Genomic DNA, 25,861 nt, shown 5'->3' on the forward strand with positions numbered 1-25,861 from the left:
GACCCGCAGGTGCCGGCCCTGCCGCCTCCTGGCTCTGGGGCCTCTTTGAGCCTGGGGCTCCTGTCCGTGCACCGGCTGGAGCGGGTTTGCTTCGTAGATGGTTCCGGGGCCAGGGCAGGCCTTCGCCGTATGAGCATCTTGCCTCCCCAAACCTGTGTCACCCACTGTGAAATGACCCGAGAGGAAAAGGAGCCCTCCGGCTGTTTGGGGGGGGTCCCCCCACCCACCACCCCTCTGCTCTCCCCTCTCTCCTTTCACCTTTACTGACTGTGTGGACGCGTCCCCAGGGCCCATAGCGGGGCTGCCGGCCTGGCTGTGGGGGGCAGAGGGCCCAGTGTCCACTTCTGCAGGTGAGGCTCCCGCTCAGGCCGGGAAGGTCCTCCGAGGCGCTGCTCCTGGACAGGGCTGGGCTCCCGGCAGGATGGGCGGGTGGGCGGGTGCCCCCCTGCCTGGGCTGCCAGCAGCCTTTGTTCTGGGATCTGGAGCGGATGCCCTGGGAAGGGGGTGGGGCAGCTGGCCCTGGGCACGGAGGGCTTCCCGGGCCTTGGGGCGGAGAGGGTGTGGTGGGCCGATGGAGCTCTCATGGGTGGGGCCCGAGGGCTGGCACGGGGTGGGCGGGGTGCTGGTCTCCAAGGGGTCCATCGGGGAGCAGCCGGCTGGGCTCTCGGCCGGGTCTGCCGACCCCTCCTGGGAAGGGGTTCTTCCGCCAGGGGTGGGGCCCCACGAAGAGGCTCCATTGCTGGTGACTCGGGGCAGTTGCCAAGTCCCAGCGTGACCTGCTGCGGGTCCTGGGCGGGTGGGTGTCTCCTGGTGTCCTCCGGAAGCCTCTGGAGCCTGTGGTCCGATTGCTGGCCTTAGGCAGCTGCTTCCCAGAACCACCCAGACCCATGCCGGGCTGAGGCCACACAGCAGGCGGCTGGGCAGGGGTGCGCCGCCCCAGCCCCTGTCCCCACACCAGATCCTGTCCCTGCACCCGCACCCCAGCCCAGTGGGCTCAGGCCGTAAGGGCAGGGCAGGGCAGGGCTGAGCTGGGTCCCCACGTCCCCTCCCTCTCCAGACACTCCTGGGGGTCTGTGGGGGAGGGGCTCTCCCTGCACCCCCTCCCTCCACCTGCAGCCGAGCCCACCTTCCAGTCATGCTGTAGGGGGTGCGGGGCACCCCGCTTTCTTCCCTCCTGTGCTCTGGTGGCTGTGTCCCAGCCCTGACAGGCCCCAGGGTGCAGGACAGACCGGGGCCAGGTGGGAGGGCGAGGGGGGGTCAAGGTGCAGGGGCCCTGGGCTGGCCCTGGCGTGTGGGCGGGGGCGAGGGCTCCAGGCCCACAGTGTTGCTGGGGGCTAGAAATGCTGGCGTGAGGGCCTGTGCCCTGGGGACGGTGGGGACACGGGCCTCAGACAGTGGGCTGGCTGGGGGATGGGAGGCAGGGGAGGGGCGGGGGTCGGCGCCCCCCCACCAGATGGGGTGCTGAGGAGGCAAAGCTTTGGTGGAGCTGCTGACCACCTGGGCACTCGGGGACACTGAGGCAGGAGTTTAGGAGAGGGACAGTGCCAGTGTGGACGCCCTGGGCTTGGTCTCCTCTGTGAGTGGGGTGGGAGCCCCTGCCCTGCCCTCGGGCGGCCTCCTGGTCCCAGGTGCCGCTGGCCTGGCTGCCTGGCCGGGCACTCGGCCATGTGGCCGGTGCCCCAGGACGGTCAGTGGGGGTGTCCACGGAAGGACAGGAAGTGCAGCCGCGGCCAGGCTCTGGTTACAGAGCCCAGCGGCCGGGACAGATGCAGGGGCTGGGCCGGACGTGGCCCCTGGAGCTGGGCTCCCTGTGGGGGTCAGAGGAGGGTCCTGGGTGGCATCCCTGGGGCAGGTCCTCTGGCCGAGCTTGGGGTGCCCCTCCCCCGGCACAGGATCAACAGTGAGACCCTCCCTCTGCCTGTCCCTGCCTGGCTGGGAGAGCACCTGTTCCTGGCCCTTGCAGCCACGCCGCCGGCCTGGCACCTCTTGCTTGCTGTGGCACAGAGACACCGCCTCCCACCTGGACCCCCCCGGCCCTGGCGGCCCCCAGAGGCTTCCTGTTTCTGTTTTTAAACAAAACCCACCGCGGTGGCCTCTGCAGTACAGCTCAGCACAGACTAAACTGTTTGGGTTTCGGGCTGAGAGTCCCCTGGGATGGACTCCACTTCCTGTGGTCCAGGCCGACCCTCTGGCCTGACCTGGGCTGGGCCACAGGGGAAGGGGCAGGGAGGTCGGGGGTCACAGGTCCACCCGGCCGTGTTCCCCTGAGGTGCTGGTGTCTGCGCGGCCGTGCCTGTGCCCTGCCCTCCAGCCGTGAGCCCCCGCCCACCCTGCCCAAGGTGTTCCTGGGCCCCGTCTGTCCTTGGGCATCCTGTGTCCCCTGGCACTTGCCCTCCACCGTCTCTGGGGAGCGGGGCCCATGTGTGGCGTGTTCTGTGTGACAGGCCCCCGGTTCTTCACCCAGCTGGGGCCCGAGTAGACGCGCCCGCCCTGCTGGGGGGTTATCGAGGTTTCCAGATGGGGGCTCTGCTGCGGGGGAGGCACTGCAGGCGTGCGGGCAAAGGCAGGGCTGGACCAGGGCTCGGGTCGCAGGGCCTCTGAGGGCAACCCGGGCGCCTGGTGCTCTGTGAGGGGATCAGTCAGGGCGCTGGATGCCTGGCGCTAGGAGGGGCTTCCTGCCCTCGCCAGCACCGCCTCGGCCCCTGGCCTGTCCCCGGGAGTTGGCACAGGGCCCTTCTTCCTGCAGGGCTGGGCTGAGTCACAGACTGCCCGTGATTCACACCACTGGGCGGGTGGGGTTGGCCCTCGGCCCCAGGACGGGCAGTGCGGTGGCACTTGGGCCCGGCCTTGGTCTCCCCGGCCCAAGATGGGCCAGGGCAGAGCTGGGGCCTGGCACAGGACGGCGCCCCATGCCCTCCCCAGCGGTTCCAGCGCAGCCCACCCCTCGGTGATGTGGGTGTCTGAGCCCAGGAGGCTGCAGGCCGACAGGGCCACCCTCTGCCCCCACAGTCCCCAGGGCCTGCGAGGGCCCCGCCAGTTTTCTCTGCCGGCCTCACCCAGCTGTCCAGACCCTGGCCCCTGCTCTCTCCTCTCCCCACGCTCTGTGCCCGGGACACCAGTGTGTGGTGTGGCTTCGCGGGTGCCCTCCACACGGTCCCTGCTGGGGGCTGTGGCTGCCGCTTGCCCACTCCAGGGCCAGGATGCTTCCTCGGGGGCATCCTCCCTCCGAGGCTCCTGGCACCTGCCGTGGTGAAGGCGCTTTGCCCCAGTCATCCTCTGGGCCCCTCTTCTCACTGCCCTGTGCCTGGGGGAGGGGCGGCGACCACCCTGGGGACAGAGCCCTGAGGCCAGAGCCCACCCTGGACCGGCTACCCCAGGCCCCGTGCTCCTGGGGCTCTTGCCGACTCCCCGTGAGGCGGGGTCCCGGGGGCAGAAGCCCTCCTTTGGGAGCGTTGGCCCTCCAAGGTCGGGCTGGGAGGGGCTGGGGGCGAGGTAGCTGAGAGGCTGGCCCGGCTGCTGTCCTGGAGACGTGCCGGCCCCAAAATAGCCAGATTTTTAAAAATAACTCGGTCGGCTTTTGTTTGCCTTTTGCTTTAAAAGAAATTTTTTTCCTTCTGCACAGAACTATGTAGCAGCGGAAAGGTCAGCTCGAGTTGGCAGCCAAGCCCGGGGGGGCGTGGAGGGGGCCGGGTTGTGTCCAGGGAGGCCAGGGGGTCTGCGCCTGCTGCGGGTTGTGCCGAGGGCAGCTGGTGTCACCTGGGGGCTGAGACCAGGTTGCAGACAGAGGGGAGCCCTTGAGCCGGGGCTTCCTTTCCCACCAGCGTCTGTGCAGCCGGCCAGGGCCTCTTTCTGACAGACAGATGCTCGTGCGGACAGACAGACGGAAGTCCGGGACCCCAGCGGTGGGGGGCGAAGTTTCCAGGCCGCCCTTCCCTGCAGATTGGTGTCTACGAGTCAATATTTGTGCAAGTGCTCTCAGCTGGGAAAAATGCGACCAGCCTGCAGGAAGGGCGAGGGGAGGGACGTCGGAGGGTGCAGCCTCCCCAGCTCAGGGAAAAGCGGGGGCGGGTCCCAGGGGCTGCCGGGTCCTTCCGTCTCCTCAGGAGCCTTCCGTGGGGGGCTGTGCTGCCAGCTCCCCGGGAGCAGCCTGTGTCCCTGCCCCAGCGAGCGGGCTCCCTGGAGTGCCCCCCGTTGGGCCCACGGGGGTCTGCTGAGGCCAAGGTGCGGGGCTGGGTGTAGGGTTGGCTCCCGAAGACGCTGGAAGCCCTGCCTGGCCCGACAGTGCTGGTCCCTCTGTCCCCACCCACGGGGGAGGGGAGGATGACCTCACAGCCTGGCTGCGAGTGAATAGGCTGTGCCCCCACCCCCTCCCCAGGGGAAGGCCCCGCTGGGTTCCACTCCGTGTCCCTGCAAGCCAAGCCTTCTGGGCAGGACTCAGGCCTGGTGTGTGTTGGGGTCCTGGAGCCCTGCCCTGCCTGGACTCTGGGCAGCCTGTGCCCCTCCAGGGCTGGAGCCATAAGGGGTCTGTGGTCCTTCCATGGGGGACAGCACAGCAGTCGCAGGCCAACTCGGGCCGGGTGAGGTGGGGTGGGGTGACTGTGGGCCTTGAGCAGACTTGGGGGGACCCCCATTCTCTCCTGCGGGCTCATAGGCCCAGGACGGGCCTGGCCAACAGCACCCCCAGGCCCCAGGCAGCACCTGCCACAGAGAAACCCCCTGGAGCAGTAGGTGCCGGGGGGCCCTGGAGTGTGACATCACCCTCAGAGGCCTGGCGGGCAGCTCGGAGCCCACCTGTGAGCAGGGGTCCGCACCTGCTGAGCCTCTGCCTTGTGCCGGGAGCCCCCCACTCCTGGTGGGAGCTGGGTCCTTGTGCAGATCGGGGGGCAGATGGAGGGACCTCCCGGCAGGCCCCTGGGGCCTTTTCCCCTTTGTTCCCTGCCCTGCAGCGTCTGGGCCCACTGACACCCTCGGTCCCCACAGGTTTTCCATGTGGCCTATGTGCTCATCAAGTTTGCCAACTCGCCCCGGCCAGACCTCTGGGTGCTGGAGCGGTCCACGGACTTCGGCCACACCTACCAGCCGTGGCAGTTCTTCGCCTGTGAGTCTCGGGAGCTGTGGGGCGGGGGGGGGGGGTGTCCCCAGTGGGGCTGCTGTGACCATGCCTTCTTGAGGCCTCGGTCACCAGCCCAGCCCTCATGCCCAACCCCTGTGTGGGTCAGAACTGTCTGTCTGAGGACCGGGAGGCAAACAGGAATTTATCAGGTCACATCCCTGACGTCCGGCACAGCTGGGCCCAGGGGCTGGTGGCGCCAGGAATCTCGGTGCCATCTCCTGGCTCCCTCTGCGCTGGCTTCATGTTCGACAGTTCCCCGTGGTGACGCAGGGCCCTGGCGGCTCCCAGCTCGCTTCCTGCCAGCTCAGATGCCTGTGTCAGGAGAGCCGGGTCCTGGCACTCACTCACCGGCTGCCTTTGGCCACATGCCACCCTGACGGGTCATGTCAGCAGGACAGGGATGCTCCCATTTGGCGGCCTGGTCACGTGTCCCCCAAAACTCCCTGGCCTGAGAGTGGAGGAGGGGCAGTTCTCTCACAGGCAGTGGGGGACTGCCCCAAGGAAGGACATGAAGACAGTCCTCCAGAGGGGGCGGCACCTGCTCTTTAGACGTGTCCCAGGGAGAGGGGTGCAGGGGTGCGGGTGGTGAGCCGGTGCAGCTGTGCAAGTCCAGCATGGCTGGCGGGGTGGGAGCTCCTCCCTCAGCAGGGTTTGGTGGCCTCTTCCCCAAGTCCTGCTGGCTGGTGGAGCCTTGGCTGGGTGACCCGTCGAGGGGGGGCAGCATTCCCACCTCAAGATGAGGTGGCCGGGCTCAGGCTCAGGTGACCCGTCGAGGAGGCAGCGTGCCAGGCGGTCAGGCTCAGGGAAGTCAGGGAGCCCAGGGGCACCACTGCTGGGTCTGCGGGCTTTTCTGGTGGCCTCAGCACTCCCTGTCCGGCCGTTCCCCTCAGCCTCCAAGAGGGACTGCCTGGAGCGGTTTGGGTCTCGGACGCTGGAGCGCATCACGCGGGATGACGACGCCATCTGCACCACCGAGTACTCGCGCATCGTGCCCCTGGAGAACGGCGAGGTGGGCCGGGGGACAGCGTGGTGGTGGGTCTGCTCCTGGCGGCCACACCTGGCCTCACCGCCCACGCCCTCTGCAGATCGTGGTGTCCCTGGTGAACGGCCGCCCAGGGGCCATGAACTTCTCCTACTCCCCGCTGCTGCGCAGCTTCACCAAAGCCACCAACATCCGCCTGCGTTTCCTGCGCACCAACACGCTGCTGGGTCACCTCATGGGCAAGGCGCTGCGGGACCCCACGGTCACGCGCCGGGTGAGCCCACCCTGTCTGGCGTGCGGGGCAGCCCCTGGCGGACGGGGGAGGAGCCCGCCCTGGGGGGCAGCCTGGGCCTGAGGCCCTGGGACGCGGGGGTGAGCCTGGCCCTGGCGCTCACGGGCCTGCGGTGCAGTATTATTACAGCATCAAGGACATCAGCATCGGCGGCCGCTGCGTCTGCCATGGCCACGCGGATGTCTGCGATGCCAAGGACCCTTCGGACCCTTTCAGGTGAGGCCGTTTGAGTCGAGGCCAGAGGCTCCCTGCCAATCCCTGCCTAACTCCGGGGCAGGAAGCCAGGTTCCATTGCCTGCCACCCCCCGCCCCCACTTCCCATGTGACCCACTTCCACCCTGTGGGCCTCGGTTTCCCTATCTACTCAATGAGATGAGAGGTGGAGCTGTGTGCAGCCCCCTCGGGTGCCCTGCTGCTGGCACAGGTGGGCTCTCTGGGCCCCACACCAGCTGCCCCTTCCAACCAGCAGACACCCTGGCCCTGTGGAGGGGGGTCAAAGATCAGGGTAATCGGTCCAGAGTGCCCGTCAGCATCCCCAAGGCGGACAGGGCTCCACCCAGCTCCTGCAGCCTGTCCTCAGCGCACAGAGGCATCCCTGCCCGCCCCCACACCAACCTTCAGCCCAACCAAGGGCAGGGGCGAGGCCCAGCCAGGGAGCAGTGGATGCCGCCATCTGACGCACCCTATGCTCACGGAGCGGGCAGCTGTGGGCTCCCCCGGCACGGGAGGGCGGCCTTCTCGGTGCCTGCACATTCCTGGGCCCCACCCAGAGTCCCCAGGAAGGCAGGGCCCAGGAATCTGCATCTTCAAGCTGCCATCAGACGTCTTGCGCCTGAGGCCATCCCCCAGGTGGTCCCGGCACCCCCTGAGTCCTCAGCTGGGGCTGGCACCGCAGCCTGGCACTGGGCTCACCCTGCCTGGAAGCAGCCCCGGGGCTCGTGGGGTCCTCCCTCCTCCGCTGCGCGTTGAGCTCCTGACACGTGCTAGGCTCTGGGTACGTGGCCGGGCAGCCAGGAAACATGCAGAGTGGTGCCCACGCGGCGCCCGTGGGCCGAGCGCTGGAGGTGACAGGGCAGGTGAGGGCTGGACGGAAGCAGCCCAGGGAGGAGCTGCACGGGCTGCCATGGGGAACCCGTGACCAGGCTCCTGCACCCCCTGCAGGGAACAGGCAGGCTCACCCGCCATTTCTAGCGCCTCAGAGTCACATGTGGGCGCAGGCCTCTGCTTTGCCTTCCGCTGGGGTCTCCTGCTCCATCACGCCCCAGTTTATAGCGGAGGCAGTTGGGTGGGGCCACCCCGTTCCGGTGGCCAATGCTGAGCAGAGATGTGAGCCCCAGGCTCCTCTACATGTGGCTCGTGGCCTGGAGGGAGTGGCGTGGTCACCTGAGCCAGAGGACTCGGGCCCGGCCGGTGCAGCCCCAGGTGCTGAGCTGGAGCACAGCTTGTGCCGGCTGGGAGCAGAGCCCACCACGCGGCCAAGTTGGCCCCAGATGAGAGGAAGGCGGGGGCCGGGGCCTGCCCTGGCCTGCCGGGGAGGTGCCACCTGCCTGCGGGACCTGGGGGGTGGGGCTGGGCACCTTTCCCAGAGCCACAGACCCCAGCAGAGCCCCTGTCGCTACCACCCCACCACAGACAGCGTCCCAAGGCCTCAGCCTGCCCTGTTCGTGCACGGGTCACCTGTCACCTGTGCTCTGCTGCAGGGGGGGAGGGCCCTGGCCCACAGCGGGCTTGTCTCTGCCCGTTACCCCACCCCCTCGCGTCTCCGCCCACACTGCCAGGTTGGGCGCTCGTACCCGCCCAGTGCCGCACCAGACCCCACCTGTGCTCCTGCCTTGTCCCTCCCCTGGAGGTCAGAGGTTTTGTCTCTCTCAGTGGCTACCTGTGAGTTTGCTTCCTAGTTCTGTTACCGTAGAGGTCACCCCTCCTCAGTGGGCAAACCTGACTTAACCAAATCCGGACTCGGGGAGCTGTCCCGCTGCCTCCCCGGACACAGCCAGGGACGCTGATTCCTGTCCACGTGGTGTCTGCCTGGCTTCGTTCCATCACCAGTGACCACGGAGTCACCTGCGGTTCTCCGAGTTCTGCGTCCCCTGCTGTCCCTTGTCTCTCACCGCAACCCTTGGAGCTCAGTTTCCTTCTTCCTGAACGTGTCCTTTAGTTGTTTGATTCGGGACAGTCTCTCGGCGATTGTCTGAAAACGGCCGTGTCGCCCTGGCTCTCGGGCGCTCGGTTGAGGCCGGTGTCTCTCGGCACCTTGGAGAAGTCATTTCACCGGCTCCACGTCTCTTGGTGCTGGGGAAAGCTCGTTGTCACTGCAGTGTCAGTCCTTGGCCCGTCTTCTCGGGGCGCTTTCCTGGCCCCTCACGGCCGGCGCTCTGCGGGCTTGCTCTGGGCGAGGACCAGCACCCGTTCTCTCGCTCAGGCTCGTGCTTTTTGAGTCTGAGAACGCGTCGCCCTTAACTCAAGACCGTCCTCGGCCGTTCTCTGCCGGTCCCCTCCCCTCCCCAGACGCAGACGGGCACGCCTCGCGGCTTCCTCTGTCTCGTGTCTCTCGTGCTTTCCGTCTTTCTCCCCCGCTGCGTCTGACCTGCTGCTTAGCCCGTTCATTGGGTCTAATTTCGTTTTTCATTTCAGAGCTTCTGATTGGTCCCGTCTCACATCTGCCTGTTTTTTGTAGCATTGTGTTTTTTTATTGCGTTGGAGATTTCTCTGTTGGTGATCATTTTAAACGCTTTTTTACAGCTTCTGCTAGACTGTTCCGTTATATGAGGTTCTTGGGGTCTGGTCCTGCTGCCTGTTGTGTCTGTTGATGCTACCCTGTCCTTTCTCTGCGAGGTCTTCAGCGGGGTTTTACCTCGATGTTCCTGCGTGTCCTGGGGTGGATTTTCAAGAGTTTTTGCTAACTACCCCGGGGTGTCGCCAGCCTGGTACCACGTTTTACGTTAACGTCTTGATTTGGGGTGCCTGACCACGTAGACTTTTGTAAAATGAAACACGAGCTTCGGGGCCCTGTCGTGGATCCTCAGAGGTGGGGTGAGGACAGACGGCTTCTTTGCTGATGCCAGTGCTGATGGGCAGTTTATTTCCCGGTCCCTCCTGCACTGAGGGGCTGGCCCTTCCAGATGTTTCTGGATTCTGAACAGAAGTGGTATTGACTCCCGAGGCTCCATGGACCCCCGTGGGGGCCGGGACTAGAGCTGGGTGGTTTGAGGCTCTGGGTCTCTAACCCTCTGGGGTCCTGCTTGGGGGGCTCACGGCCCTGCAGCCTTTGAGCAGACAGAGCCCGGTGGGGTCGTGCCTCCTGCCCGCGCCCTGGCCGAGTTGCTGCTGCTGTGTGCCAGGAGCCCAGGCTTTGTCCTGGTTCATTCCGAGCGGTTGGTGGCTCCAACCTCAGGCCTTGTGTCTGACCAGCTGTCCCCTTGCCCACGGGAGAGCAGGCAGGATTCCAGCCCTCCAACCTGGTGTCTACCCCAGCTGGAAGAGGAAGCAGTTCTTGGCCACCTGCCCCTGGGGAGGTGTCTTGGACGCGTGGGGGTATCCGGCTGAGCACGGGGCTGCCTGCTAAGACGTGGGCCTCGGGGTGCTGATACACCTTCCCTTGGAGCTGGCTCTGGGGGCCCTGGGCTTGGGTCCTGGCCATGGCAGGAAGGCCACGGCTCAATCCTGAAGGCCCCAGGGCTCCAGGCTGACCTGCAGGCAAAGGCCACCTGCCCTGACCACAGAGGTGCCCTGTTCCCGGCCCTGCCCCCCCACCGACACACACCGTGGTTCCGCTGTGCACAAAGACACTCCACAGCTCTGGTCACCGTGACACTGGGCCCTGTGTGTCCTCTCACCTCTGTCCATTGCCTGAGGCCGGGGCAATAGGGCCAGAGCCACTGCGGCTGGGGGATGGTGGTGTTTGGGTACATGCGCACTGCCTGACAGCCAGGGAAACTGAGGACAGGGGACCACAGGTCCCTTCCGGGTGGGGACTAAGGACCTGCCACCCTGTCCCCACAGGCTACAGTGCGCCTGCCAGCACAACACCTGTGGGGGCTCCTGTGACCGCTGCTGCCCTGGCTTCAACCAGCAGCCGTGGGAACCGGCGACTGCCGACAGTGCCAACGAGTGCCAGTGTGAGTGCCCCGCCTGCCCCGCACACACGCGTGTGCTGCCGGCTCCCGTGGCTCATGGGACGTGCCCGGGGCCGTGGAGGGCGTGCTGACAGCCGAGCCCCTCCTCTCCAGCCTGCAACTGCCACGGCCACGCCGACGACTGTTACTACGACCCCGAGGTCGCCCGGCGCCGTGCCAGCCAGAGCCAGGACGGCACCTACCAGGGCGGAGGCGTCTGCATCGACTGCCAGGTGGGCAGGGCCGGGCTGGGGTGGGCTGGCGCCCGACGTGGGGCGGGGGTGTTCCTGGACTCAGCAGCCCCGCCCCCACCCCCACCCCTAGCATCACACCACGGGCATCAACTGCGAGCGCTGCCTGCCCGGCTTCTACCGTGCCCCGGACCAGCCGCTGGACTCGCCCCACATCTGTCGCCGTGAGTGGGCTTGGCCGGGGGCATCCTGGGACTCGGGGACTGCCCAGGAAGGGGTGTCTCTGGGCCTGCTCTGGGGGCACGTCCTGAGCTCCAGGGCTGCCCGGGAAGAGGTCTCCAGGCTCGGGTGGACCCCAGGGCCCTGGCACACCCTGGGAGTCCCGGCCATAGCCTCGTCCCCAGTGCCCAGGTGGGGAGACAGATGGCCCCATCTTGGCGCCAGCCCCTTGGGGCCTGCAGGCTCCGGGCTTACCTGCCCTCGTCCCTGGTCCCTGCCCAGGCTGCAGCTGCGAGTCGGACTTCACCGATGGGACTTGTGAGGACCTGACGGGCCGCTGCTACTGCCGGCCCAACTTTGCGGGGGAGCTCTGTGACTCGTGCGCCGCGGGCTTCGTGGGCTTCCCGCACTGCTACCGTGAGCACCGCCAGGGCCTCTGCCTGCCGCCCGTGGGACCCTGGGCCGCCCCGTGGGGACGAGGGGACCCGGGGGAGCCCTTTTGTCCTGCCTGCATCTCCAACTGTGTGGAGAGGCCCAGGGTGGCCGGGGGGGACACTGGGACTCCAAACAGGCCTGGCCAACTCACGGTCTCTCTTGTCCTCAGCCGTACCCTCGTTCTCCCCCAATGACACCGGGGAGCAGGTGCTGCCAGCCGGACAGATTGTGAGTAAGTGTCCCTGAGGTCCCCAAGGTCCCGGTCCTGCCCTGGAGCCGATACTGTGGCAGGAGGGCCCTGGACAGAGGGAGGATTTTCACTTGTTTTTGGTCCGTTTCTGTTTATGCAAATCATGCGTGTTTTTTACACTGGAAAACCTTCAAAAATACAGGTAAGCGTAAAGTCAAAGAAAAGGGTTATCTGGAATCGAGCCGCCTGCAAATAACCCCCTTCACGCTGTCCGGACCCTCTCGGCATGTGTGCTCTCCCAAACGTTGAGGTGCACACGCGTGTTGTCCCTTGACCGTGTCTGCACCAGGCAACCCTGCCAACAGGTGGTCGCGGAGTCTGCGTCCTAGGGACCAGTGCAGCTTGTATTTAACCAGTCCTTAAATATTAGGAGCGTAGATTCTTTCCTTTTTTTCCCTCATAGCTTGAAGAGGGAAATATCTCCTTTTTGTGTTTTGTTTTATTTATTTATTTTTTTTTGAGACAGAGTCTCGCTCTGTTGCCCGGCTAGAGTGAGTGCCATGGCGTCAGCCTAGCTCACAGCAGCCTCAGACTCCTCAGCTTAAGCGATCCTCCTGCCTCAGCCTCCCGAGTAGCTGGGACTACAGACATGCACCACCACACCCGGCTAATTTTTTCTATATAGATTTTTAGTTGGTCATATAATTTCTTTCTGTTTTTAGTAGAGACGGGGTCTCGCTCTTGCTCAGGCTGGTCTCGAACTCCTGACCTCGAGCGATCCACCCGCCTCAGCCTCCCAGAGTGCTGGGATTACAGGCGTGAGCCGCCGCGCCCGGCCTATTGTTTTATTTTTTAAAAAATGCTATGGTCGACGTCCTTGCAGCCAACACCGTGTGGGGACTTGTTTCTGTCGGACGGTTTCCTAGAAGAAGGTTCTGGGTTACTAGACGCGCATGTCTAGGGATGTGTTTGGCTCTCTCAAAGTAAAAGTCTGCCGGCGTGCGGTCACGCTGTTGTCACCTCACAGCGAGGGCTGTCGTCAGCTCGGTGGGCAGGCGACATCCTCCTCGACTCAGACTCGCCTCCCCCCTTAGTGTCTCTGGCTCTGGGACACGTCCTCGGGCCGGTGGCACGTCACAGCATCACTGGCAGGGTTTCCATTCACGACAGGACGTGAGACGATGACGCGTTTTACTATCCGGGGGGTCTCGGTGTCGGCAGCATCTGGTGTTTCGCGGTTTCTAGCCGCACTTTGACTAACGTGCAGGGTGAATCTCAACCGTTGGTTGCTGCCTTAGTTCGCGTGATCGGCTTCTTTCTCCCTTGCCACTGAGCGCCCTGCAGCGCGAGCCGCTCGCGGATGTGACTCGCAGGCCCGGCCCGGCCTTGCCACTGGCGTTCGGCGTCACTCACCACGACGAGCTCTTCCCCCGTCTGTCGTGTCGTGCGCTTCTCACGAGTCTCGTGTCTTTCTCCCGGTTGGTCCTGCGCCGCTGGCTTTTTAGGCAGCTTTTTTGATGTGCCCAATTTTTAAACATCTGGGGGAGTCTGCCGACGCTTTCTACCGGATCTGCAGCCGGTCCGCGGCGCCCCTGGCCCAAGGGCTCTCTCACATCCGCTGTTCTGTGATAGCTTTTTTTTTTTTACGTTGAAACGTTTAGTTTGCCGTCAGTGGCGTAAACCGGGGATTGGCAGATGTTGTCTGGAAAGGTCCAGACGGTGAATGTTGTGGACTTCGAGGGCCACGTGGTCCCTGTGGAGGCTCCGCAGTGGCAGGTTGTCCCTCGAAAGCGACCACAGGCCATAAACAAGCGGGCCTGGCCGAGTTCCAGGCAAGCTTTATTTACAAAGGCCGGCAGAGGAGCCCTCGGACTGCGCTTTGCTGATTCCTGGTATAAACTGTTGACAGTCTCTCCTTTCCCCGCTGGCCCACAGTACGTGCTCAGTGGCTAGCCACGATCGCGGGGTTTCACTTCCACTCTGCTCGTGATGCGGTGAATTGTGTTAACATCCTTCCTAACATGGACCCAGTGTTGATGCAAATGTCTTGTGTCTGTTCACAAGTGCGACTGGATGAGAGATTTTCTGTCTTGGTTTTATAAAATACTTGGGAAATGATGGCGTGCTTTTCTATGTTCCAGATGGGTTTAAAAATCACAGAAATTAGCTAGTTAAAAGTTTTATAGAACCTACTTATAAAAACGTCTGGTCCTGATGCCTGTTTTTCAATGGAGATCTTAGATTAAGGTTTTGATTTCTTTTATGGTTATCGTATTTTTCAAGCTTTCTATTTCGTCTTAAGTCAATTTTGGTTATATTTATGTTCTTAGCAAATTTTCTATTTTGTTTGGATTTTTTAAGGTATTGGCATAAAATTATGTCTAACGTTCTGTTGTAATTTTAAAATTTCCTTTCTTTTCTATTGTCTGTTTTTATTTGCTTTGTTTCTTTTTGTTGATCAGACATAACAGAGGTTTGTTGAATTTACTGGTGCTTTCAAAGCGCACCTAGGGTTATATTGGTAAGATCTGCTGGAGTTTTTGTTTGTTTAGGGGAAAGCTGTTACTTTCTAATATGATGAATTTTGAAATAAAATCTTTAATTCCTTTTACCTACTTTTTTTGATTTATTACTTCTTTATCACTTGAATTATTTATTTTCAGTCTCCCTTAATTATCAACAAAAGTGTTTAAAGCAGTGATTCTCAGCTTGGGGTGATTTAAATCCACAGGAAACATTTGGCAATGTCTGGAGACATTTTTGGTTGTTACAACTAGTGGATGTAACTGTCGTCTAGTGGGTAGAGGCACAGGACAGCCCCTGCCCACACAATAAAGAGGTATCCAGCCCAGAATGTGCTGAGGTTGGAAAACCTAAGTTTAAAGCCATAGATTTTCCTCAGAGTATAGCTTTGGCTAGGTGTCTCCCATAGGGTTTGAGATGCGTGTTCTTTTTAAAGTAGTCTATGATTTCAGGTTTTGCTCTTTCTGATTCACGTGTCTATTTTTATTCCGCTCTGTCCTTGCTTAACTTTTGTCTCTTTGAGTTGTCACATTCTAACAGCGTATTCAGTCTTTCTATGACCACGGTTTTGCCAGATTCTCCTCGCGGTTTTAATAGCGTTAGGTTTACACACCTCAAGACCACGTTTGTCCTGCCCCTTGAGGTTCCTGTTTGCTACGTCGCCGGGGTGGCGGGTCCCAGTTCTCAGCGCACAATGTCCCTCTGTCTCCGTTAATGCTGCGGCCTCGCGTCCTGCCCAGGCGATGCTCTGTCTGCGCTCACCTCCGCGCTGCCACCGCCCGGTCCCTTCACACAGCTCTTGGCTTCCACCCACCTGAGCCCTTTGTTCACGAGTCTTTGGCTGGCGTTTCCTTTTATTCAAACCGATGCGTCTTGGTTTTTATGTTACGAAAGGAGACGTCGTCTGGCGCATCGATGGTCCTTGCTGCCGTGGGCTGCGGCTTGTTCCTGCCCTTACTGTGTCGTTTCTCCCTTTCTGCTTTAATTTTTTCTTTTCTGCCTATTGCCAGGTTGAGCAACAAAATGGAGTTTGGTCTGCTTATTTGCGTGTTGCCGTCTGTTTCCCTCTGGGGAGGACTCGCAGATCCTCTTTCCACGTTCCGGCCTGACCGGTCCCTTCCCTTGTGTTTTCAATAAACGTCTGTCAAACCTTTATTTCCATCAGTGATTAAGACTGAATTGTATTCACAACCCTCCTTTCGTGCCTAAGTTAAGACATTTAACATCTTCCTTCTCCCCAACTCCCACAATTGTTTATGAAGAAGCTAGAATTTTCTTTGCAGCTTGTTATGATCTTGTTTTTATGTTTTTTTTTTTTGTCGCATTAATACTTGCAGTTAACTTGGAATCTACATTACAACAACTAATTGAAAGTATTTATAGCTGTCCTCATTTTGTCGCATGCCACTGTTTTCCCAAAACACCAGCTTCCCCCTCTTGAGATATTTGTTCTTTTAGTTTCTAATCAGGGTTGTGTAGAAGTGTAAGAAAATGGTTTGTGGAGGGAGGTTTCCAAGTGGGGAGGCTGGGTCTGTGAGCACCTGAGACGCCCCCTCCCGCCCCTCTAGACTGTGACTGCAGCGCTGCAGGTACCCAGGGCAACGCTTGCCGGAAGGACCCACGGGTGGGACGCTGCATGTGCAAACCCAACTTCCAAGGCGCCCACTGTGAGCTCTGTGCCCCGGGGTTCTACGGCCCAGGCTGCCAGCGTGAGTCCAACCCCGCCTCCTCCCGCCCTGCCCTGGCCTCGAGGCGGATGCCAGACCCCGCCCCTCTGACAGAGTGTCTGGCCCCCCTGCCCTGCAGCCTGCCAGTGCTCTAGCCCTGGAGTGGCAGATGGCCGCTGTGACCCCGACACGGGCCAGTGCGCGTGCCGGGTGGGCTTCGAGGGAGCCGCGTGCGATCGCTGTGCCCCTGGCTACTTCCGCTTCCCTCTCTGCCAGCGTGAGTGGCGCCTCTGCAGGCGGGCACGGGTCGGGGAGCCTGGGCCTGGCCTGCCATGACGCCGCCTCCCCTCCGCAGTGTGCGGCTGCAGCCCTGCAGGGACGCTGCCCGGAGGCTGCGACGAGGCTGGACACTGCCCCTGCCGGCCCGAGTTTGCCGGCCCTCACTGTGACCGCTGCCGCCCGGGCTACCACGGCTTCCCCGACTGCCGCGGTGAGCAGAGGGCCAGGCAGGAAGGGGCTGGGCCATTGCGTGGTGCCAGGGCCTGACCCCACTGTCCCTGCAGCCTGCACCTGTGACCCCCGGGGAGCTCTGGACCAGCTCTGCGGCGTGGGTGGGTTATGCCGCTGCCGCCCTGGCTACGCGGGCAGCACCTGCCAGGAGTGCAGCCCCGGCTTCCACGGCTTCCCCGACTGTGTCCGTGAGTGCCCCGGGAGGATGCGGGGAGGGCGGGTGCAGCCCCACTGTGCACCCACACCCTGCCGCCTCCCGCAGCCTGTCACTGCTCCACTGATGGCGCCCTGCATGCAGCCTGTGACGCCCGGAGCGGGCAGTGCAGCTGCCGGCCCCGTGTGACCGGGCTGCGATGTGACACGTGTGTGCCTGGCACCTATAACTTCCCCTACTGCGAGGGTGAGTGGCTAGGGACAGGCAGTGGGGCTGTGTGCTCAGGCACTGTACCTGCCATGCGTGTCTGTGTATCGTTCCGGTGCTGCGTGTTCCTGTGATTCTGGCCACATGTGTGTCCATGTGCTGTGTGTTCTGTGACTGTGTCCGTGTACTGGGTTCGCTTGGCTGCCATGCACCGCACGAGTGAACACACATCCACACTGTAGACAATACACGCATCTGTGTACTGTACGTGTGAGTGCCTAGTGAGTGCTGAAGCACACATTTGTATGACTGTTCTTTGCACATGTTGACATGTAGTGGGTGAGTTCATGTGTGTTCGTATGTGTGCTTGTGTGCTCATTCATGTGTGTCCACATGCTGTGCACAGTGTCGTGTGCAGTGTGTGCTTGTGTGCATATTGACAGCGTGTGAGGTGGGGGCTGGGGCAGGAGGTGCGTGTCTTTATACCTGCCACGCGTGTGGTAGGCATGCGCGCTCCCTGCTCCCAGGGGGCCGTGGGTTCTCGCTGGGCCTGGTGGCCTCGGCCTTCAGGGTCGGTCACTGGGGAACGGCCTTGCCTCGGTTCTTTCTCCACAGCAGCCTCCTGCCACCCTGCCGGCCTGGCTCCGGCTGATCCTGCCCTTCCCGAGGTGAGCCCCAGGGCCCGGCCCAGCCCTGAGCCCCGCGAAACAGCCGCTCTTACTGCTGCTGCTGCTGCTGGCCGTCCCTTCCTGGGGCTGGTCCTCTGCCCCGCCCCAGATGCCTGCCCCTCGTCGGGGCTCTGGGGGGAGAGTTTTGTGGGCAGGAGAGAAGGGACCTACCCTGACCCGCAGTCTCCTCCTCTCCTAGGCACAGGCCTCCTGCACGTGCCGGGCTCATGTGGAGGGGCCAAGTTGTGACCGCTGCAAACCCGGGTTCTGGGGGCTGAGCCCCAGCACCCCTGAGGGCTGCACCCGTGAGTCTGCTCTGGTGGGAGGTGGGGTGCTAGGGCCTCCGGGCCCCCCGCCCCCTATCCCATCCCCTGCCCCTCTGACCCTGTGACTCCCGCCCTCCCTCCCCCACCTACTCTGCCCTCCCTCCCCCACCTACTCTGCCCTCCTAGGCTGCAGCTGCGACCCCAGGGGCACACTGGGTGGAGTTGCCGAGTGCCGGCTGGTGAGTCTGAGGACCAAGGTGTTGGGGGCTTTGGACGGGGCAGGTCGAGACCCTCCCCCACCCCTTCCCGCCTTCTGCCTTGGCCCCCAGGACAACGGCCAGTGCTTCTGCAAGCCCCACGTGTGCGGCCAGACCTGCGCCGCGTGCAAGGACGGCTTCTTCGGGCTAGACCAGGCTGACTACTTCGGCTGCCGCAGTGAGCACCCCTTCTCGGCCCTCAGACCACAGCCCTGCCTTCTCGGGGCTCACACCGGGGGAGGCTGAGGCCTGGGGAGGACAAGTGGGCCCGAGCACAACCAGGCCCAGGTGTTGGACTGGCATCCCCTGGGCGGCTCTGGGGGCTCGGCCAGCCTGTGCTGGGGCGGAGGCAGCTCAGCCTCTGCCCTGACCACGGCCCCCTCCCCTCCACCCTGCACCGGGGCGGATGTGGATAATCGGTCCCGGCCCTCAGCCTGGACTCTAGTCCCGAGAGCCCCAGGCAGCCCTGCGGGTACACGAAAGTTAGCTGCTTGGCTGCTGCTGCTCTTAGCCGAGGGTGGCAGAGACCAGGGGGCCTGTGAGGGCAGGAGCAGGGCCCTGAGCTGGGGACTGGGGGGGCCCACAGCTGGGCAGGGCCTGGGCAGCGTCCGACCCTACTCCCTCCCACGCAGGCTGCCGGTGTGACGTCGGTGGTGCGCTGGGCCAGGGCTGTGAACCGAGGACGGGCGCCTGCCGGTGCCGCCCCAACACGCAGGGCCCCACCTGCAGCGAGTGGGTGCCCGCTTGGCTGGGCTGGGGGGCTGGGGGGTTTGCATGTCCTCTGGGCTTTCCCGCATCCCTCTCCATGGGCCCACAGGGGTCCCAGCTGTCCCTGCGGAGCCCAGCCAGCTGCGTGGGGCCAGGGCCTCCCCGGCCCAGACGGGGTGGCCGGGCTCCCCTGACCGGCTCCTGCCGCGGCCAGGCCTGTGCGGGACCACTACCTCCCCGACCTGCACCACCTGCAGCTGGAGCTGGAGGAGGCAGCCACGCCCGAGGGCCACCCCTTGCGCTTTGGCTTCAACCCCCTTGAGTTTGAGAGCTTCAGCTGGAGGGGCTACGCACAGATGACGGCCGTCCAGGTGGGGACCGGTGCCCTCGGCCCAGGACCAGGCTGGCAGTGGCCAGGGAGGGTGAGCTGATGTCCTCCTGCCTGCAGCCCAGGATCGTGGCCAGGCTGAACCTGACTTCCCCTGACGTCTTCTGGCTCGTCTTCCGCTATGTCAACCGCGGGCCTGCGAGTGTGAGCGGGCGGGTCTCCATGCGAGAGGAGGGCGAGTTTGCCGCCTGCGCCAACTGTGAGTGGGGCCAAGGGCTGGCCCTGCCCGGGCCCAGGTGTGGGAGGGGAGGCGCAGCCCGGGTGGCCCCGAGGGCTGAGCTCAGGGGTCTCGCCCCACGCCCCATGCCCCACGCAGGCACAGAGCAGAGCCAGCCCGTGGCCTTCCCGCCCAGCACGGAGCCTGCCTTCGTCACTGTGCCCCAGAGAGGCTTTGGGGACCCCTTTGTGCTGAACCCTGGCACCTGGGCCCTGCTCGTGGAGGCCGAGGGGGTGCTCCTGGTGAGTGCGGGTCTGGGAGGGGTGGGGAGGGGCGGGCCCTGGGCCAGGGGCACCACACCCACCTCCTGCCCTCCGCCAGGACTACGTGGTTCTGCTGCCCAGCACCTACTACGAGGCGGCCCTTCTGCAGCTGCGGGTGACCGAGGCCTGCACCTACCGCCCCTCTGCCCAGCGCTCCGGGGACAAGTGAGGCCCACAGCGGGACTGGGGCAGGGCTGGACCCCCACTGTGCCCAGGCCGTCCCTTGACGGGACCTGGGGACCTGGGGGTGCCGGTGCTGACCACAGCCTGTGTCCCGCCAGCTGCCTCCTCTACACCCACCTCCCCCTGAATGGCTTCCCTTCGGCCGCCGGGCCTGAGGCCCTGTGTCGCCACGACAACAGCCTGCCACGGCCCTGCCCCACGGAGCAGCTCAGCCCCTCACACCCGCTGCTGGCCGCCTGCCTGGGCAGTGACGTGCGTGTCCTGGGACCCCAGGGAGGGGTGGGCGCGGAGGGACCTGGGCCCAGGGGTGGGGTCCTGTGGCAGGACACAGGTGTGGGGAGGGAGGTGCCAGGCAATGCCCCGGGTGGTAGAGCTTGGCTCATGTGTCCCCATGGGCGTGACCTTGGCGCCCGTCTGTAGGCTCGGACCTGCCCCTCCCCCTCCCCCTCCCCAGAGCTGTCCTGGGCACCAGGACTCAGCGGTGCCAAGCAGGCCCGGGGTGGGGAGCCCTATGGTCACCCCGTGCTCCCCCAGGTGGACGTCCAGCTCCAGGTGACAGTGCCGCGGCCAGGCCGCTACGCCCTGGTGGTGGAGTATGCCAATGAGGATGCCCGCCAGGAGCTGGGCGTGGCCGTGCAGACGCCCCAGCGGGCCTCCCAGCAGGGGCTGCTCACCCTCCACCCCTGCCCGTACAGGTGGGCCGGGAGCCGGGTGGGGCTGGGGGTGTGGCCCGGCCGGGGCTGCCCGCCCGCTGACCGCCCCTCCCCGCAGCACCCTGTGCCGGGGCGCGGCCCTGGACGCCCGGGACCACCTGGCTGTCTTCCTCGTGGACTCGGAGGCCAGCGTCCGGCTCACGGCCGAGCAGGCGCGCTTCTTCCTGGTAAGGCCCCGGCGGGGGGTCGGCCTCTCTCAGAAGAGGACGGTGCTAGGGTCCCAAGTCCCCCACCCCGTCACGGCCGCCTGCCCTGCGCGTTTCTCCCGGAACCCATCCCCCGCAGTTTCGCTTCCCCCGCCCCTCACAGACTGGGTCGTTTACAGTTTCCCATCGAGCTGCTTCACGCTCAGGAAAGCCCTGGCGCCCACAGCGCCCCTCCTTGCTCTTGTGCCCCCCGCACGCGCCAAAGCAGCCACCTCCTGGCACAGACAGCATTGGTCATTGGCCTGCTCTGGAACGTTCTATAAATGAATCACAGTGTGTTCTGTTGAGTTGTCCCCACGTCAGGCTGTTGCTTGCTGCCGTGTGGCACTGCAGGGCTTCATGAGTCCCTGTCTTTATTGTGTTTGTTCCACGCGTACCTGCGTCACAGCGATGGCACAGGGAAGGGGACACCCGCTTGCGACCTGTGCTTGCTGAGGGTGGCCTGTGCCGGTCCTGTGGGGCACGGAGGCTCGAGAGAGGGGTGGGAGGAGGAGGAGTGGCCACAGGCCCTGGGACCTGCCCCTCTGCTGCGTCCAGGGAGGGGCTTGTGCGGCTGGAGCAGGTGCGGGGCCGACTCAGCCAGACGCCCGGGTTCGGACAGGCTCCGGGGGCCTGAGCTGGGGGACCAGCCATCCCTGCACCTCCTGCCCACCTGTCCCCGGCATGACGGCATCTGGTCTCTGCCCACAGCACCACATCACCCTGGTGCCCGTGGAGGAGTTCAGCCCTGAGTTCGTGGAGCCGCGGGTCCACTGCATCAGTAGCCACGGCACCTTCGGGCCCAGCAGGTGACAGGGCGAGAGGGCCCGGGATCGGGGGCCGGGGGCCGGGGGCCAGGATGCCCCGGGTGGCCCGGGCTCACGCTCCGTCTCCTGCAGCGCTGCCTGTCTGCCCTCGCGCTTCCCGAGGCCCCCGCAGCCCGTCGTGCTCAGGGACTGCCAGGTGTTGCCGCTGCCGCCTGGCCTCCCGCTGACCCGCTCGCAGGAGCTTGCGCCGGGCACACCCCCAGCCAGCCCCCAGCCTCGGCCCCCCACCGCCGTGGACCTCGACACGGAGCCCACCCTGCTGCGCCACCCCCAGGTGAGGTCAGGGTGGAGCCCTCGGTGCCCAGGGCGGCGGCCCGACCACGCGGGGCTGCGCGGGCGTCCTGGGGCCCCACGGCCCTGCCGCTCACCACGGCCTGTCCCCGCAGGGCACTGTGGTCTTCACCACCCACGTGCCCGCCCTGGGCCGCTACGCCTTCCTGCTGCACGGCTACCAACCGGCCCACCCCACCTTCCCCGTGGAGGTCCTCATCAACGGGGGCCGCGTCTGGCAGGGTGAGCGTTTTGGGTGGGTGGCACCATGTGACGTGGCCAGATCACATGCACCACAGCGTGGCCTGTGGCACCTGGCCGTGAGCGATGGGTCCACACAGCCCTGTCCTGCTCTCAGTTCTCAAACTGGGTGCCCAGGGTGCCAGGCGGCAGCCCTACCCCCTTCCCCAGCCTCATACCTGCCTCGGCCATTGGGGTCCCTATTGTCCTCCTGTCACGCACGGTGAACCAAGAGCACGACCCAGGGCACCAGCTGGTGGCTCACACAGTCCTTAAGTGTATTTTATTCTCAGCACGCCCAGGCACTGCCCTGAGGGGTGCCGTATGTGACCATGGCTGACACACATGGCGCAACGGGCCGGCCCAGTGGGCAGATGGCCTATGTTGCGTGGGTGCTCCTTGGTGGCCCCAGCACCACCCGTCTGTGTCCCCTCCCCCGGTGTCTTCAGGAGCGCCCTGGGCCCCGGGGTGGGTGTGGGGGCCCAGCCGCGCCTTCCCCCCCCTCCAGGCCACGCCAACACCAGCTTCTGCCCACATGGCTACGGTTGCCGCACGCTGGTGGTGTGTGAGGGCCAGGCCCTGCTGGACGTGACCGACAGCGAGCTCACCGTGACCGTGCGTGTGCCCGAGGGCCGCTGGCTCTGGCTGGTGAGTCCAGGCTGGTGTCTTGCTCGGGGCCCGGCTGTCCTTACGCTTGTCACACCACCATGGGGTCACTGAGCTGGGGTGTGTCTCCTACTGGGGCCAGCCCTGTGCCGGGTGCCAGGGCAGCAGCCTCTACCTCTGGAGACTCCCAGATCTGCCTGTGAGGCTCCAGGGGCCTCTGAGCCGAGGCACTGTCCCACCAGCCCCCTGGGCCCTGCTGGTCAGGGTGGCCTTCTTGTAGGAGGTGGGCTTGGGTGATGGGAGAGGGAGGAGGAAGGCATGCCCAGCAGGTGGGCACATGGGCAGATGCCGGGAGCATCATCAATGCTGCTACACCCTTGGCTTCTGAGGTCGGCCCCCCTGAGTGGCCCAGGTGCCTGGCCAGTCCCGGGGCACCTCCCCTGCTGCCCTGCCCACCTGTGGGCTCCGGCCACGCTCCCCGACCCCCTAGGATTACGTACTCGTGGTCCCTGAGGACGCCTACAGCTCCAGCTACCTCAGGGAGGAGCCTCTAGACAAATCCTACGACTTCATCAGCCAGTGTGCTGCCCAGGGCTACCACGTCAGGTGGGCTGGGCCGGGCCGGGGGCTGGGGAAGCCCTGGCAGGATGCTGCCCAGGGCTACCACATCACGTGGGCCTGGGTGGGACACTGGGCGGGGCCTGGTGGGGGGCTGGGTGGGGCCTGGTGGGACACTGGGTGGGGCCTGGTGGGGGGCTGGGTGGGGCCTGGTGGGACACTGGGCAGGGCCTGGTGGGGGGCTGGGTGGGGCCTGGTGGGACGCTGGGCGGGGCCTGGTGGGGGGCTGGGCGGGGAACTGGCCTCATTTCCTGCCTCTCAATGCAGCCCCAGCAGCTCGACCCTGTTCTGCCAGAAGGCTGCCACCTCCCTCTCCCTCTTCTATAACAACGGGGCCCGGCCTTGTGGCTGCCACGAAGTGGGTGCCATGGGCCCCACATGCGAGCCCTTCGGGGGCCAGTGTCCCTGCCGCGCTCACGTCATCGGCCGCGACTGCTCCCGCTGTGCCACCGGCTACTGGGGCTTCCCTAACTGCAGGCGTGAGTGCCCAGCCTGGGAGTGCCAGGGGCGGGGATTGGCAGTGGGTTCAAGGGGGGCTTCCCAGTGGAGGCAGCTCGGCCAGGAAGCGTAGGTGCAGTGGTCAGAACACTCCGGATCCTGGCAGGCAGGCCTGCCCCGTCCTGTCCTGGGCCCTAGGCAGCTGTGGCCCACACCCTGGATGCCCACCGCACCTTCAGGCTGCCCGGGGGCTTCTGGGACCGGCAGGTGCTCTGCAGCCACCCCACCCCCAGCTAGACATGGATTTGGGGGCAGCTACTACCCAGCAGGGACACAGCCCCCCGGGCGGCAGTCGGGGCCATGGAGTGGGCGTGAGGGGGGCAGCGTGTCAGGCAGCCTCATGCCCCCCCTGCAGCCTGCGACTGCGGCGCCCGCCTCTGTGACGAGCTCTCGGGCCAGTGCATCTGCCCGCCGCGCACCATCCCGCCCGACTGCCTGCTGTGCCAGCCGCAGACCTTCGGCTGTCACCCGCTGGTTGGCTGCGAGGAGTGTAACTGCTCGGGGCCCGGGGTCCAGGAGCTCACAGACCCCCGCCTGCGACACAGACAGTGGCCAGTGCAAGTGAGAGCCCGGAGCAGGCGCCGCCGCGGCCTCTGGCCGTCCTGGGGTTGGGGGCAGCATTTCCGCTCGCCAGCGGGTCCTGGCGCCCGCCCTGGCCCAGTCAGGGCTCCTTGGTTCCACCACCCTCCCCGCAGTTCTGGGAAGATGCCGCCTGGGTGGGGACGCCTGCGGGCTCCCACTTCAGCGTCAGTGACCCGGGGCTGGAGGGGACTCAGCTGGCTCCCGGCCCCCGCAGGTGCAGACCCAACGTGGCTGGACGCCGCTGTGACACCTGTGCTCCGGGCTTCCACAGCTTCCCCAGCTGCCGGCCCTGCAACTGCCATGAGGCGGGCACTGTGCCGGAGTGTGTGACCCCCTCACAGGCCAATGTCACTGCAAGGTCAGCTGAAATGACACCCTTGGGCAAGGGGAGCTTCCTGAAGCTTTTGGGGGAGTTGTCTCCGTGGCAAGTGGGTGACAGCCCCGTGGGGTCGGGCACCCTGCACACGGCTGGCTGACCTCGCTGCCCATCTGCCCACAGGAGAACGTGCAGGGCCCAAGGTGTGACCAGTGCCGCCTCGGGACCTTCTCCCTCGACGCTGCCAACCCCAAAGGCTGCACCCGCTGCTTCTGCTTTGGGGCCACGGAGCGCTGCAGGAGCTCCGTCTATACCCGCCAGGAGGTGCGCCAGGGGGGCCGGGGCTGAGGGTGTCACCTTCTCGGGGAGGGCAGGCTGGGACGCAGGGTGGGGCCTGTGGGGGCGTGGGCGCCCACCCTGTGCACCCCCTGGTGTGTGCCCACAGTTCGTGGACATGGAGGGCTGGGTGCTGCTGAGTGGCGACCGGCAGGTGGTGCCCCACGAGCGGCGGGCAGAGACAGAGCTGCTGCACGCGGACCTGCGGCACGTGCCCGAGGCTTTCCCCGAGCTGTACTGGCAGGCCCCGCCCTCCTACCTGGGGGACCGGGTACGCAGGGGCATCGCGTCTAGGGAGGGCGCTGCCAGGACCTGGAAGGACTGGGAGGGGGCAGAGGGGTGGGGAGCTCCTGGCCCGGGGCCCAGTGCTGGGGGTGAGACCCACGGCCTGAGCTGTGGCCAGGGTCCAGCCCGGTCATCTCCCTCTGTCCTGCTTCTAGGTGTCATCCTACGGTGGGACCCTCCGCTATGAGCTGCACTCAGAGACCCAGCGGGAGACGTCTTCATCCCCACAGAGAGCCGGCCGGATGTGGTGCTGCAGGTGGCATTCGGGGGGGGGGCCGGGCAGGTGGGCAGGCAGCTGGCCCCGTGGGGCAGTGGCCCAGCCCAGCGTCCGGCCCTCACCAGCCCACGTGCCTCCCCAGGGCAACCAGATGAGCATCACGTTCCTGGAGCCGGTGTACCCTGTGCCCGGCCACGTGCACCGCGGGCAGCTGCAGCTGGTGGAGGTGGGTGGGGCTGGGCCGGGCACCGAGGTCCAGAAGGGCGCCGGCTTCTGTGTCTGTTCTCCGTGACGGAAAACAGGGTCCAGGAACAGGAGGGCGCGTGGCTAGTGGGTCCGCACACTCGTCATCCAGCTTCCTCCATCTGGTCACCCGCGGTGTCACACTCTTGCTCGTGTATGAGTCCGTGACCAGCGGTGGGTGGGCGGCTGTCCATGTCCGCTGCTTGGTGGCGCTTGGCTTCCTCCTCCCAGCCACCTGTCGGCCTCTCCTGCCTGTTCCTCCGGGACTTGTTGGTCTTTGCACGTCTTCCTACAGGAGTGTGTGTCGTTCTTGGCACGCGCCCTTTGTCAGACTCAGAGCAGGGACCGTCCCCCGAGTTTGCAGCTCGTTCTTTCCT

The 25,861-nt window shown here is 64.9% G+C and overlaps 1 protein-coding gene across 1 annotated transcript in view; it reads left to right on the forward strand.

Annotated features, from left to right (window-relative positions):
• The window catches only part of LAMA5 (laminin subunit alpha 5), a 46,617-nt gene that overhangs the window by 6,343 nt on the left and 14,413 nt on the right, over positions 1–25,861 (forward strand). Inside the window, 41 exon segments of the mRNA XM_045528913.1 lie at positions 4,981–5,098; positions 6,004–6,122; positions 6,199–6,369; positions 6,506–6,603; positions 10,390–10,505; positions 10,617–10,735; positions 10,827–10,917; positions 11,195–11,329; positions 11,517–11,579; positions 15,629–15,769; positions 15,867–16,004; positions 16,083–16,217; positions 16,291–16,425; positions 16,500–16,637; positions 17,214–17,266; positions 17,466–17,571; positions 17,719–17,771; positions 17,862–17,967; positions 18,422–18,521; positions 18,712–18,868; positions 18,946–19,084; positions 19,202–19,344; positions 19,424–19,530; positions 19,647–19,800; positions 20,083–20,243; positions 20,320–20,428; positions 21,158–21,255; positions 21,346–21,547; positions 21,660–21,786; positions 22,292–22,431; positions 22,880–22,995; positions 23,275–23,486; positions 23,861–24,033; positions 24,035–24,066; positions 24,302–24,405; positions 24,408–24,445; positions 24,587–24,727; positions 24,849–25,010; positions 25,180–25,228; positions 25,231–25,280; positions 25,384–25,467. Coding sequence (XP_045384869.1) covers positions 4,981–5,098; positions 6,004–6,122; positions 6,199–6,369; positions 6,506–6,603; positions 10,390–10,505; positions 10,617–10,735; positions 10,827–10,917; positions 11,195–11,329; positions 11,517–11,579; positions 15,629–15,769; positions 15,867–16,004; positions 16,083–16,217; positions 16,291–16,425; positions 16,500–16,637; positions 17,214–17,266; positions 17,466–17,571; positions 17,719–17,771; positions 17,862–17,967; positions 18,422–18,521; positions 18,712–18,868; positions 18,946–19,084; positions 19,202–19,344; positions 19,424–19,530; positions 19,647–19,800; positions 20,083–20,243; positions 20,320–20,428; positions 21,158–21,255; positions 21,346–21,547; positions 21,660–21,786; positions 22,292–22,431; positions 22,880–22,995; positions 23,275–23,486; positions 23,861–24,033; positions 24,035–24,066; positions 24,302–24,405; positions 24,408–24,445; positions 24,587–24,727; positions 24,849–25,010; positions 25,180–25,228; positions 25,231–25,280; positions 25,384–25,467 — 4,833 coding nt within the window.

The sequence above is a fragment of the Lemur catta genome, chromosome 17 (assembly GCF_020740605.2).
Source record: "Lemur catta isolate mLemCat1 chromosome 17, mLemCat1.pri, whole genome shotgun sequence".
Taxonomy (NCBI): Eukaryota; Metazoa; Chordata; class Mammalia; order Primates; family Lemuridae; genus Lemur; species Lemur catta.